Source organism: Tinamus guttatus, unplaced genomic scaffold (genome assembly GCF_059628265.1).
Source record: "Tinamus guttatus ecotype Peru unplaced genomic scaffold, ASM5962826v1 Tinamus_guttatus_pri_ptg000459l, whole genome shotgun sequence".
Taxonomy (NCBI): domain Eukaryota; kingdom Metazoa; phylum Chordata; class Aves; order Tinamiformes; family Tinamidae; genus Tinamus; species Tinamus guttatus.
Window position 1 is genome coordinate 4,153,946 of NW_028288993.1, and position 13,440 is coordinate 4,167,385.

At 40.5% G+C, this 13,440-nt stretch overlaps 1 protein-coding gene across 2 annotated transcripts in view; it reads left to right on the top strand.

The window, feature by feature from the left end:
- LOC104567410 (clathrin heavy chain 1-like) overlaps window positions 1-13,440 on the top strand; it is a 32,327-nt gene that overhangs the window by 2,295 nt on the left and 16,592 nt on the right. For both annotated transcript variants that reach the window (XM_088532340.1, XM_088532339.1), the window contains exons 2-9: window positions 5,112-5,319; window positions 9,247-9,515; window positions 9,811-9,972; window positions 10,755-10,868; window positions 11,174-11,347; window positions 11,600-11,797; window positions 12,361-12,561; window positions 12,756-12,908. In XM_088532340.1, coding sequence (XP_088388466.1) covers window positions 5,112-5,319; window positions 9,247-9,515; window positions 9,811-9,972; window positions 10,755-10,868; window positions 11,174-11,347; window positions 11,600-11,797; window positions 12,361-12,561; window positions 12,756-12,908 — 1,479 coding nt within the window. The remainder of the gene's footprint in view (window positions 1-5,111; window positions 5,320-9,246; window positions 9,516-9,810; window positions 9,973-10,754; window positions 10,869-11,173; window positions 11,348-11,599; window positions 11,798-12,360; window positions 12,562-12,755; window positions 12,909-13,440) is intronic.

Sequence of the window (13,440 nt, forward strand, 5' to 3'; positions counted from 1 at the left end):
GAAACAGCAATCTTGGTCCATGTGAGACTGGAGGAGGATAGGGATGCGTAGACTGTTTACACTTGTTGTGAGGCTCGCTTCGTGTGTTGCTTGTCCTTCTGAGTGACTCTAGCTCTTAAGCCTGTGCCTCTGCCAGCTCTAGTGCAAATTATATTTGAAGTTACTGTAGCTTAGGTATCGAGCTCCTCCATGATCATATAAGCTGAAAAAGGAGATTAACAGTAGTAAAACGAGGTGATCAAGCTGAGAACAAACTCAAGTCTCTCTGTTTGTTTAGCTCCGTTCAATGCAACTGAAGAACTGTTTTCAGATCAGACGCATCAGTAGTTAGTCTTTCAGAATCCAAAAAGAAGTGCATCTCGCTCTCCTAATAAAGTTGAATCAAGTTTTAGAGCAAGAGGTGGTGGGTGAGGAGGAATAAAGTAAGGGCTTGTATGTTATCTCTGTGTCTAGTGACTGACCACCTGTACCAGAGGCAAACTAGGCTCGCCCTGCTGTAGTGATAAACTGCTGTTTAGGAACCTGACTACACTACAGTGCTTAATTCAGTACTTCTGTGGGAACAGTGAGTAATAACTTGCATTTATCAGACTGAACTCTTCCAGTGGGTTTGTAGCTGACATGAGAATTTTTTTTTTTAAATGACAAAGTATATGCTGATACATAAAATGAAAGTAATATAACTGGAATTTAATGGCGCTCTTGATTAAAATAGTTTTTTTTTCTTTACTTAGTCATAGCTTTACTCTTAGAAGCTTGTCTTCATACACTTTTGAGGGTGTTTGTTTCTTTTTTTTTCTCTTTTATTTTTCACTAACAAACATCTCTGCTAACCTGCAGAGAAAGAAGGTGGCTACCTAACGTCTCAGGTTCCTAGGTTAGGTGCTTCAGCCCTTAGACAAATGATGCATGAATCTGTAAAATATGTTCTAAACTCTGATAAAAAAGAGCATGGGCCTTTAAGCACAAATAATTTGAAAAGTTATGAGCATGGCTTAAGCTTTTGATGTGTAAATCTATGCATGGTGGTGCAGCACTGAGAAGCTAGAGTATCCTGTTTTTAAGCATAAAGGGATGTAAATTTATGTCTGTTCTGGACAAAAACTACTTTCATCTTACTTGAATCCTCTCTGCTTGGGAGTTCTTGTCAAGAATTACTATTTGTTGTGCAATAATCCTGACCCGAACTATAATGGTTTTCATGGGTTTGTTTTGGCGAGACATGTGGACTTAAAAGCACTTGGATATTTTCAATTTGGAAATAACTCCTTTTGGACTTAGACAGGGCTAAATATTGTGCCTTAATTCAGCTTCTTGCTGTTGAAGAGACCATATTTGCTCACTGGATTGAAGAGGGCCCTACATGTGATAGGGAGGCTCATTGAATCAGTGGCTTAGTCCTGATCACTTAACAGAGAGGAACAGATTTCAGTACATCTTTCAGGATGAATGTGTGGCTGAAACTACACCTAAAATCCATGAGCCAGAGGACTTCAGCTCTTGTACATGGTCTTAATGTCCCTCACCTGCCAAGACAGGAGAAGAGCTGCAGTGGGAGATTGGCATGGAGGGGATTGGGAGATGTCCCACAACTATACAAGCTTCCTTGCTGAGCTTGTGACTTAACTTTAGATAGCCACACAAGCAAAATAATATTCAGAGCTAAACTGTATTGCATTCTTGTTTTATATTGCACTTTGTATGATGTATGTGCTCACAGAGCTCCTAGCAGGCAGGGTTTAAAATCTGGATACATATGGCCTCTGTCTAAGCCTTCTTCTTTTCTAGAATAGGCTTTAAGAAAGCCAAATAGACTACCTCAGAAGACACTTATGCTAGCTCCTGAATGGCCCTGAACTGCCATAGGGTCTCTTACTGAAGTGTGGAGGGGTTTTGAATTCTATTACTCTGACTCCAGCACTTAGCTGATAGTAAGTCCCAAGTATTTGGGTGTCAGATGTAAGCTAAACTTAAATACTTTCCATAAGAGAAGTGGACTTAGGTTGAAGACTGTTGGCATCAGTGTCTGAGTTGGTTTGTGCTGGCTCAGTCTTAAACGCACATTTCACAGAAAGGGAACCGCACTTGGAAACGTGATATTGAGCAGAACTCTGATGTAAAAACATCTCTGCTGCATTGCTTGACAAATGCCAAAGTGAAATGTAAGAGAGATCACTACCAAATCTTAGATTAACCTTGTGTTTTATCCTAAATAGTAGGACTTGCATGTTGTCACTCAAATTAGAAAGTAAGGAATATATTTCAGGTTAATATTCACCATGTCAATAAGTTCTCAGTATCTGTAAGATGCTTAGGTTTGGCAGACAGTGGTCTAATCCAACCTGCAGTAATAGTAGGCACCAAGGAAACAAAAAAATCTTTGTTAGCTGATCCACTTGTCCTGATGGCACAGATAATTCTTTGCTATAAGTGCACAGAGCAGGCTTTAGGGAGGCACTAGGCAGTGCTGCTTGTAGAGCAGCCTGCTGCCCTTCCCTTTGCTGTGAGCTCTGAAGTAACCTGTGTGGGCTTGCTTAGCAATTCTTATGCTGAATTAGCCAAAGGTGCAGTGTGGGCTAAAACCATGCAAGTAGGCTCTCCTTATACTAAATACCTCGGAAAAGCAGAGTTCAGTGTTGCGGAGTCAGTTTTTCTAGGAGAAATCAAGTGTATGCAAGCAATGCTCTCAGCTTAAGCAACACAGCTAAAAATGAGAATTCAGTAGCAAGGGAGATGTGTGTGTGTGGGGGGGGGGGCGGGGGGGGTTTTACAACAAAGATAAGCTGCAAAATCTCTGGTATGTAGGACTTCAGTACTGGCTGGTATCACCCTCTCTCCTTGAGGCAGTACAGATGCCTATTGAGGGAAGAAGGAATGATGTCTAATGTTTCCACCTTTACCTGGTAGAAAAGGGATTCTGGCTATGCTGTTATCTATAGTCACAGTATATACCTCTTTACTGCTTCCACATTGCAGGACCACGTTTTCTGAAGAGGATACTTACTGCTCCCCTGATGGAAAGAAGGCCAGTATTTTCAGGCTGCTCGAGTGCAAAGCTTTGTCCTCATTCACTATAAGGCTGCATTTGCATCGACATCCTTTAGGAAGTACTGTCATTTTGCCTTTAGAAGATGTGACCGACTTGCCCCTAAGTAGCAAGGATGGCAGCGTTACTGATGTATCATTTAGTGTTATAGTTTCCAAAAGCTTTACTGGCTTTGCTGGTTAAAGCTGGAAGTGAAGTTGTACTACTGAAACTTGATGCAAGGTCTTGTTTCTCTTGGTGAAGCTTGCTACAGAAATGTGGTATTTCAGTGTAGACCAAACGCTGAAGGGAGTAATCCTGGACTTAAAGCTGAGCTCAAAGTAGGCAATTGCCTCAAGATTCTCACCGTAAAGGAGCCTCAAGTGGCTGCCTCTTGAGGAGCAAGTCTAATAAAAGCATAGTAACAGCACAAGTCCTTGACGAGCCTTTGTTTCTGTTTCAGCACTCTGAAAGCATTATCTGAGTTTGGATTAATTAAATCGAGTTTAGGAGCTTGGCTATGTTTCAGTTAAATCTCTTGACTACTCTTGTGATGTGAACTTGTAATTTATGAGGGACTAGATGGACTCAAGATCGATTATCTTTTGGCATGAGTGTACTTCATACTCAACTAGCTTCTGCTTAAGTATTTCTAAAGTGAGGAGTCAACTCATGACTATTAATTACTGCGAGAGATTTCTGGGAGGGAATAAACATCTCTTTACATGTGCATATGTTTGGCTTGTATTGCATTACTGAAACTCCAGTTTGTAAAGATTAGCAGTTACTGAGCTGAATGGTTCTTCAGTAGTAATGAGCTAAACTGCAGACAGAAACAATTCATGAGGCTCCACTCTGACACAAAACTTCCCGGTATCTGCTACATATCCAAGTTATGGAGGCTCTATGTGAGCTGTGACAAGCTGTGATTGGCCACATCAAAACGCAGTGAATAGCGTTTATGACACCATCATGTGACTTCTTGCACTTGGGGTTTAGTCTATTGTACAAAAGCGGTGGTGGTTAGTAAGAAAGGAAGGAGTCTAAGGAATGATACTGCTAGTAGCTACTTGGTACTTGGCTGCTTGGGGGCAGTTCCCCCCTCCTTTTTTTCTCCCATTGCACTGTACAGGTCAATCTCTTAAAACTCAAGCCTCAGTGAAGCTGATGCGGTTCATTTGCTTGCAAAAATAATGCTCTGGGGCATAAAGGAGGTGTCCAGGCTTATCACAATTACTGTTATATAAAATGTATCCTGCATCCATGCCTTAGTGATGCATGCTGCATAGGTACCTATGACTCACCAATGGAAACAAAGTGGTGCTCGCTTTGGGTGGCTGCATTTCTATTAAGCTGATATTGGAAAGGAACGGAAACAAAGTTAACCGAGAGCGATGAAAGTGAGGAGTAATTGTCTTTTAGGTCAGTTCACTCAGTGGCACAGAACAACTTATTTACATTAAGAATAACTGTGATTACCTGTGATTAAAAAATATGCTTTTTTTTTTTTTTTTTTTTTTTTAAACAAATTGGACTTAAAGTTGGAGGGATGGGAGAAAATATGTAGAAATCTCTGAGCTGTTGAAGCTAGCTGGCATACCACCTTAGAGAAGGGGATATCTAAACACTTTTAACATGTCTCTTTGCTTCTGCTGGTAAGAATTAGACCCTCAGAGGAAGTAAGATGTACACAGATCCACCTCTTAAAATAAGGCATTGAAAACTGTGCTGAACTGAAATAGTGGTACAAACAACTGCCACTTTTCTGTAAGGCTCCAAAGTCTTCTGCAAACCTTACTGCTAGGTATTAGTACCGAACTGAGCAAAAAATACTTGCACTTTTTTTTTTTAACCTGTTAGTGTGAATAACACAACTTAGTTATTATGTCTTTGACTTGTGTCTGTAAGTCTTTACTTACGGGATTTAAAGCAAAGAGCTTTAAATTGCTGTTCCAGAATATACACTGCATATTCTATATATGCAGTATACAATATACCTGTCTTGCATTAGACTCTGGAAATTTATACATAATAATGGTCCTTCAACATGAGAAGGGTAATAAGTCACTGTTTTCTTCCTTTCTAGCTCCAGAACTTGGGCATTAACCCAGCAAACATTGGATTCAGCACTCTAACAATGGAATCTGACAAGTTCATCTGCATCAGGGAGAAAGTGGGAGAGCAGGCACAAGTAGTCATAATTGATATGAGTGATCCAACAACACCCATCAGACGTCCAATTTCTGCTGAAAGCGCCATCATGAATCCAGCTTCTAAAGTAATTGCGCTGAAAGGTGAGTTAGCCTTTCATTCCTGTAGTATGAACCCTACTGGTTAGGTATATTCCTGTTTAAGTTGGCCCTTAGGCTTAGAGCTTGTGCAAAGTTTTTTTAAGAATGTACATTGGAGTTGGAACTCTTGCCCAAACTCATGCTGTGTTTCTGGTAGTGGGTGTTTCAGTACTCTTTGGATGGCTTGCTTCCTCCTGGTAGATGTGAAATGCTTAGGAGGCCACCATGCCAAGCCCATCCTCAGTGAGGGCCAGGCCAATGCCTAGTGCACTCTGTTTTGAAACAGATATTATAAACATATTTAGTATAGAGGTAAATGGAGGTGTAGAGCCACTCTTAAGCTCTACTCTTTCCTTTGACCCTTTCTGGTAGCTCTGAAGAGCTTAGTAGATAGCAACAAAATGGCATAAGGGCAGCCATTAGCTACTAAAGCCTGAACTTGAAAGCACCTTAGGTTTGGCAGTCATGAGATGCTGAAGATGGGACACCTCTGCTCTATAGGGACCTATGGTGCTTACCTTGACCCTGAGCTTTCTGAGCTCTAAGGATAATCCTTAATCAAAATCAGTGACTTCTGGTGTTTAATCTCAATAACTGATCTGTTACTGACTATGTACTTTTCTTCCTGCATCTTGTCTAAACAGATGGTGAGTGAACTTTGTCCTGACATTTTATGTTCAGTAATACTGAATGGTCTAATCTCATAAAAAGTACTGAATTTTGAGTAGCTATTTGTCAGTTCACTTCATAGCCAGATGGGGCTCTTCGTCCTCAACTGGTATTATAGTGAAAACATTCTCTGTTGGCTTGTTGCTGTTTGGTTGCTTTGGCTATCAACTGTACCAAGTAAAGGACAACAGTGAGTGTGTTGTAATGGTATGTAATGTGTATGTACTGGTAGTACAGTTGGTAGACAAAACTCAATTGCAATACTTTTATGAGAGACCTCTGCTAGCATGCCCTGTGTGCTATGCCTTTCTGCCTAAGTGTGGTATTTGGTGTGTAAAGTAGTGGTGAAATTACTTAGGGGTCCAAGAAGTAACTGTTTTTGGAGCTGCCACTGAACGTGGCAACGTGTAACAGCTGGCTTCTAGCTCAGGCTTTTATTGACATTAGGGGAAAAGTAATCTATTAAAGTTTGACTTGAGCATCTGGCTGAATCAGTCTCAGCTAATGTCTTGCTAAGAACCGCCCCAACTGGGAGATGGATAGAGGTAATAATGAAAAGATCAGGAACAGTGAATTCTAATAGATCTGGAATTGATCTTGGACCCCTTTAAACGAACCTTATTAGCAAGGAAAGTGTATCCTCTGTACTAGCAGAATTTTATCCAACTCTATATATATGCAAAAAAAACAAACAAAAAAAAACCTGATATCTTAACACTAACCTACTAACTAAACAGATCATCATCAGCTTTTAACAATCTAGCTTTGTTCTTGTCAGTGTCAGACTTGCTCAAAAGGAGCATTGTCTGATGCAGAGGCAACAGATGTAGTTAAGTATATGATGTCACATTGCCGAGCAAATCTGTCAGATACTATAAAATCATCTTTTACTGTACACATAGCTCAATGACTAAAAGTTCATAGGGAAAAGAGGAGCAATAAAGTAAGTGTGTTACCTAGGATGACTAGAATAGAACTAGAATAAACTCCACTGAAGACATGGTTTAAGTTAGTCTGTCACTCCAGACTTTCCCTGCTGATTGACTGAGACTTCAGTAGTCCAAACCGTAGCATACTCTGTGTGTGCCATGATTGGGAGTTGCTCATAATCTGGGGATTACTGAGCAAGAAACATACAATCCCACTCAAGCAAGAAATGAAATGGTTATTGAGGTAAGTTGATATACAGTATGCACGTTTCATTTCTGGATTGCATGTGGCATTCTCCTGTTGTATCAAACTTTATGCTTTGTCCGTGATTCTCCTGCTTTGCTCTGTATCAAGAGTACTCCCCAACCTGTGTGAGCAAGTGGAGAGTGCAGCACTTGAGGGTGCTTCCATTCTTTACAGAATGGAGAAACTTCATGCTCCAGTGAACTGAAATGTAAATTATTGTGCCAGTGTTCAAAAATGAATCTGCTTCCTTGACTCTATCTGTATAGAAGAACCTAAGATGAGGAAAGTGTAAGAAGTTTGGTCTTTTGTCTCACGTTGGCCTAAGAAAGCACTCTGGTATACTGAAGACTCAAACTAAGCGCCTGCTCTTAACAACTGGCTTTATGGCAGGCTCAACTTGCTCTTATCCAAATTGCTGAATTGTTATAGCTAGTTGAATTACACTTTAGAGCACTCAACTTTTCATTTCCTTTGTCTCACCTGAAGAATAATACTATTATGGCCCCTGTCATCCAGTGCTACCTGGCTGGCTAAGCTTCTAAAGCTGTTTTCAATTTCTAGAGTATCATGAGCTCATCTCTAGTGCATGGTCTCTTGTATTTCTCAAAGCTAGGGATATCTTGCTTCCTTTTCAGGAAGACTGAATTCCAAAGCAGCTTCTGTATGCGTACACTGGCATCCTGTTTGGGATGATGGTGACTGGAGCTCTTCCAGAAGAACCCCTTGCATGCCTTCTGGATGAGAGGCTGTGCTGTGCAAGTTCTGATACTGATCCCTTGATAGCACCAGTCTACTGCTGGGTGAATTGTTGGGAGCAGCGTATTGACCACGCTGGGCAGCGATCACTTTTCAGCTGGTGTTAGGCCTGGACTTACTGCACTGTAACTTTGTACACAGCAACTGGCAAGACCTTCAGAAATGGCTCTGGTTTCAGGAGAACTTCAGGAGAGCTAGCAAGCTGTCTTAGGAACTAGTTGTTCAGGTTAGTTTATGCAGTTGCTCTTGGGAGCCAGCATAAATGCTGCATGTAGGAGCTCTGAAATTGTGCCTTGTGCCTTTTGATGCCTAGTTAGCCTATATAATCACTTCATTATGTAAATTATGCTAAGGCCTTGTAGAGGTAGCAGTAGAACTTCTGCAATGTTCCTAGCACAGAAAACACTTCTGAAATGTGGATGAGATTAATGTGATTACAAAGCAATACTTAAGCATTTTGAGTGGATGTCTTGTGAATAGAAAACAATTTTCAAAGAGCTGAATTTTGTCTCCAGTCGTGTAAAACATCACTCTGATTTCCTGAAATAATAGACTCTTTTATCCTCTGAATACTCGGCTCACTGAGTTGTCTCAAATATATTAGTTTTAATAGTCTACCTTTACTAACTTCTCTGGTGGTCAAAAGAAATACAAAAGTTTAGCTTAAATCTGCTGTTTAGTTACCCCTATCATGAAATGGTAATCTAAACAACAGGCACGAAATCTTTCCATAAATGCTCTGATCTTCTTGCTCTGTCCTTTTCAATAGGCACTTGTCATATTGCTGTTATACAAAATCTGTCTGTCTCCTAGTTGTGTGGAGTCTCTTCAACTCCAACAACAGTAGGACGGAAGCTGTAGTCTTCAGCTATTTCAAGAGCTGTTGTAAGTTTCTTGCTGTTGGGCTCAGACTAAGTGATCTAAAGCAGCTACTAAATTCACACAAATGGGAGCTGCTCTTTCTAATAATAATACTGAATATCATTTACTAGACAGATATAACTTAGTATACCAGTTCTGCTACTTAAGAAGTTGCACTGGTTGTGTGGTGTAGACAAACTCTCTTCTCTAAATGTTGTAGTTAGCCAAAATATCTGTATTTGTCAGTTGTTGGCTACAGTGTCCATAAGAAGACTTCTCCTGAGGAGGAGGGTGGCGGGAATTTTCTCTGATGCAAGTGAAGGAGCCTTAGTCGGGTGTGAGAGGGCACTAATGAATTCTGTGATATTACTGGAGCAGAAGGTTAAACGGTGCCTGTAAATAGGCAAACCACAGGATGGCCATTGTAGTAATTCAACCTGTGATGTTTCTTGGGTTTTGTCCTACCAGCTGGGAAGACGCTTCAGATCTTTAACATTGAGATGAAAAGTAAAATGAAAGCCCACACTATGGCAGAGGAAGTGATCTTCTGGAAATGGATATCTGTGAATACAGTTGCCTTGGTGACGGAGACTGCAGTCTACCACTGGAGCATGGAGGGAGAATCTCAACCCCAAAAGATGTTTGACAGACATGCAAGTCTTGCAGGTTGCCAAATCATCAATTACAGGACAGATGAACACCAAAAATGGCTGTTACTGATAGGAATTTCAGCACAGGTAAGTTTCTTGGAAATACTATAATATGGAAGTGATCAGAGAAGCATAGATCCCACTTTTCTTCATTTAACAACTGTTATAATTCTTTGTTTTCCTTTTTCCTTTTTATTTTTTATTTTTTCTCTCTACAGTTTCCTGTAGATCAAAATCTCAAGAATGTCAAATAGGAATAACTTAACCCTTTGAAGCTCTGAGGAGATATAAGGGGCATTACTTCTTAGTTCACTGTCCCGTAGGTCTTCCTATAAGCATTGAAATCCTACCTCTAAAAGCTACTCTTTCCTCTTATTTTTAGCAAAATCGTGTGGTTGGTGCAATGCAGCTGTACTCAGTTGATAGGAAGGTGTCCCAACCTATTGAAGGCCATGCAGCTGCTTTTGCAGAATTCAAAATAGAGGGAAATGCCAAACCTTCCACGCTCTTCTGTTTTGCTGTGAGAAGTCCTGCAGGGGGCAAGGTAAATGCTGCAAGTGTTTGATCCTGTTTAATGTAGGAGAATTCAGTACAACCATAACTTCAGTGACTGCACAGTTCAATATATGCAGCTTCATATAGTTGTTTTCAAAATGTTTTTGTTTGTGTGATTAAAAGCTCCAAAAAGTCTGTGTTGCTTGGATGGCACTTAGTTCTTACTGTGTTTTTTATTTGTCCTTATCTCTATGATAAAGGTATGTGAGCTATTAATTAATGCTTCAATGACCTTTTGTACATACAAAGTTATTTGCCATTAATCTGCCCTCTTATGTTTTTGGATCTATTACAGAAGAAACTAGATAAACCTGAATACTGTACGTTCTTTGCATGAGACTATTAATGAAATTCAGTAACAGATCAGTATGGTATAATTGCTGGCAGTTTGTAAAGAGTTGAGATAACGCTGAAAGGTTTTGTGCTTTCAAGTCTTATCATGCAGAAATTGCTGGTAATTGACAGCAAGTCTTACTTCAAACATCTTGAACAAGTTGTTTACATGTCAGGGAGTAGGAATATACAGTCTACTGTCATAAAAAAACAGGGTTTTTTGTGTCTTTTCCTGTCCTTTGCTCTAGCAAAATCTGAAAAACTTTGTCCCAACTGATTTGAAACACAGCCATTGAGAATGCACTCCTTAGGTTTGGCAGTTATTAATCAGCCAAGTGACAAGTGACTTTGAGTAGCACGTCTGGAAAGAGGAACTTCTTTCCTGTGTGGTGGATGTGCTTGCAGGCAATTTTGACGCATGCCCTCTTTTCTTTCTAGCTACACATAATTGAAGTTGGTCAGCCAGCTACAGGGAATCAGCCGTTTGTTAAGAAAGCTGTTGATGTGTTTTTTCCACCTGAGGCGCAGACAGATTTTCCTGTGGCAATGCAGGTAAATGCTTGGCTCGAATGCATCCTGAACTTAAGTGACTTGACAGCTAAACTGGAGTTCCTCTACTTAGTTGAATTACAACTCTAAATATCCAGCAAAGCTATTCCTTGCTTCTGAGTCGGCAAGGAAGAAGTCTGAAGCTATATTTGCTATCAGTGTCAGTGCAGAGGCATTTCACTGCAGTACAGTCTTGTCATGAGGCTAAAGGCAACTGTCTCGAGTTTCTTTTCTTTCTCTGTTTTTATTTTATTTTTTTCCTCTTCAGTGTAGTCAAGACTAAGACTGCAATACTTATCTTTTGACAGATTGGAATTAAGCATGGTGTAATCTACCTGATCACAAAGTATGGATATATTCATATGTATGACTTGGAGTCTGGAGTGTGCATCTACATGAACCGTATTAGTGCTGATACTATCTTTGTCACAGCTCCTCATGAACCTACCTCAGGCATTATTGGTGTGAACAAAAAAGGACAGGTAACAAATCCAGATATGTTTTTTGAGCCTTCTAATGTTTGGATGGACTATAATAAAGTTCATGGAAGAAACAGTTACCGAGTGATCCTGATGTGCAAGTTCTACTTGCACAAAATTAAGGAGGAAGAAATCTGCTTGTTCTTCTGAATAACCTACTGTATCACTGACAAGCTGCTCAATTGCAGCTTTGCTGTATTTAGCAGTAGATATATAAAGGATGGTACTTCTCAGTTTTGCCTTTGTCTCTTCCAGGTGCTTTCTGTATGCGTTGAGGAAGACAACATTGTGAACTATGCTACTAACGTTCTCCAGAATCCTGACCTGGGTCTGCGTATGGCTATCCGTAGTAATCTGGCTGGGGCAGAGGAATTATTTGCCAGGAAGTTCAACACGCTTTTTGCTCAAGGAAACTATGCAGAAGCTGCTAAAGTAGCAGCATCTGCACCAAAGGTAGGCAATTCCAAAGCTAAGACCTTGAAGTTGTGAGGACTGCTTTAGGTTTTATACTTTGTTGAAAATGCTCCACTGAAAACTCTAGGTTGGCTGTACTCCAGACTGGATCATCTTGCTGAGAACTGTGATTCAGAGTCAGTCCAGAGCAAGACCTGCAGTTATCCCAGGTGCTTGTACAGGATGAGGAGCCACTGGCTAACATTCACTTGCATTTTGGCACTTGGCACTTAAGAACAAATGAAGTGGTATAATACTAGCCTTACCTGTCTCAACAGTTGAGTTGTTTGTCCTGGATACTGTATTGTCCTGTGTCACATCAAGCAGCATCTGATTTCCTTTCCAATCATGGGTTGACTTAACTTGTTGTGGTCACTGACTTCTTGCTATAACATCACTATGGCTTGGGTTTAATCCAGATCTGTACCCTACAGGGTTTAGAATAGATACCTTAGTGTGTAGCTGAGCGTAACACACTTTTATTTTTCCTCCCCTGTGCCCTGGGTTACACTATTCATTTTCATTAAACATTCACAAAATTTAATTAAATCTTGTCTCTTCAGGGAATTTTGCGTACTGGTGATACAATCAGGAAGTTTCAGAGTGTGCCAGCTCAGCCTGGGCAGGCATCTCCCCTGCTCCAGTACTTTGGAATATTGCTTGACCAGGGACAGCTGAACAAGTTTGAGTCTCTGGAACTCTGTCGCCCTGTGCTACAGCAGGGTCGCAAGCAGCTTCTGGAGAAGTGGCTGAAGGAAGACAAGGTAGGCTTGGATCATCTAATCTAAATGTCTAATGTCGCTTGTTGGAAGGTCTTTTTCCAGCCATTTTGATTCTGTGATGCTAGGTTAGTTCTGCCTTGTAACAGTTGAATGTGAACAGTAACGTTTCCTAGTAATTTGTCAAAGAATTCATCTCCTCTGCCTGACAAAGAACTAATTCTGACTCTTTCTTTCAGCTGGAGTGCTCAGAGGAGCTGGGAGACTTGGTGAAGACAGCTGACCCAACCCTTGCCCTCAGTGTCTATCTTCGTGCTAATGTTCCAAACAAAGTCATCCAGTGCTTTGCTGAAACTGGTCAATTCCAGAAAATAGTGCTGTATGCTAAAAAGGTGGAGTTTATAGTAGACTCATCTATGCTTAACCTATACATTCCCAAGCTATCTTCCCTGAGATAAGCTTAGTTTCTGTCACTCAAAGATAAGTAGCTAAGATTGAGAAACAGGTGTTTTCTTCATTCTTGTAGTGCATGTGGTAGTGTGTGACTAAGCTCTGCACAATCTGCAGAAGTTAACTTGGAACATCCAGAATTATGGAAAAATAATTTGCAAGTATATAATTTGCAGTGGTTCAGGCTAATTCTAGAGAACAAAAGAGAAGGCTGTTCTGAAATACATTAGACAGGCTTTTTTTCTGACTGGTTACAAAGCAGCTATTTAAACTTAGGGTCTTGCTTGATAGTACCTTAAGACTTCAAAGCTTGTTCCTACTCCTTGCCTAGCACAAGTTTAGTTACTAACCAAGTAGGTGACTGTTCAATTTTTGGTGTCAGCAGCAAGGTATCTTTTTTGTCGCAGATAAACAGGAAAATTAAGGTTTGGGCATGGCAAGCCTTAGACCGGGTGATAGTCAATGCTGAAGAAC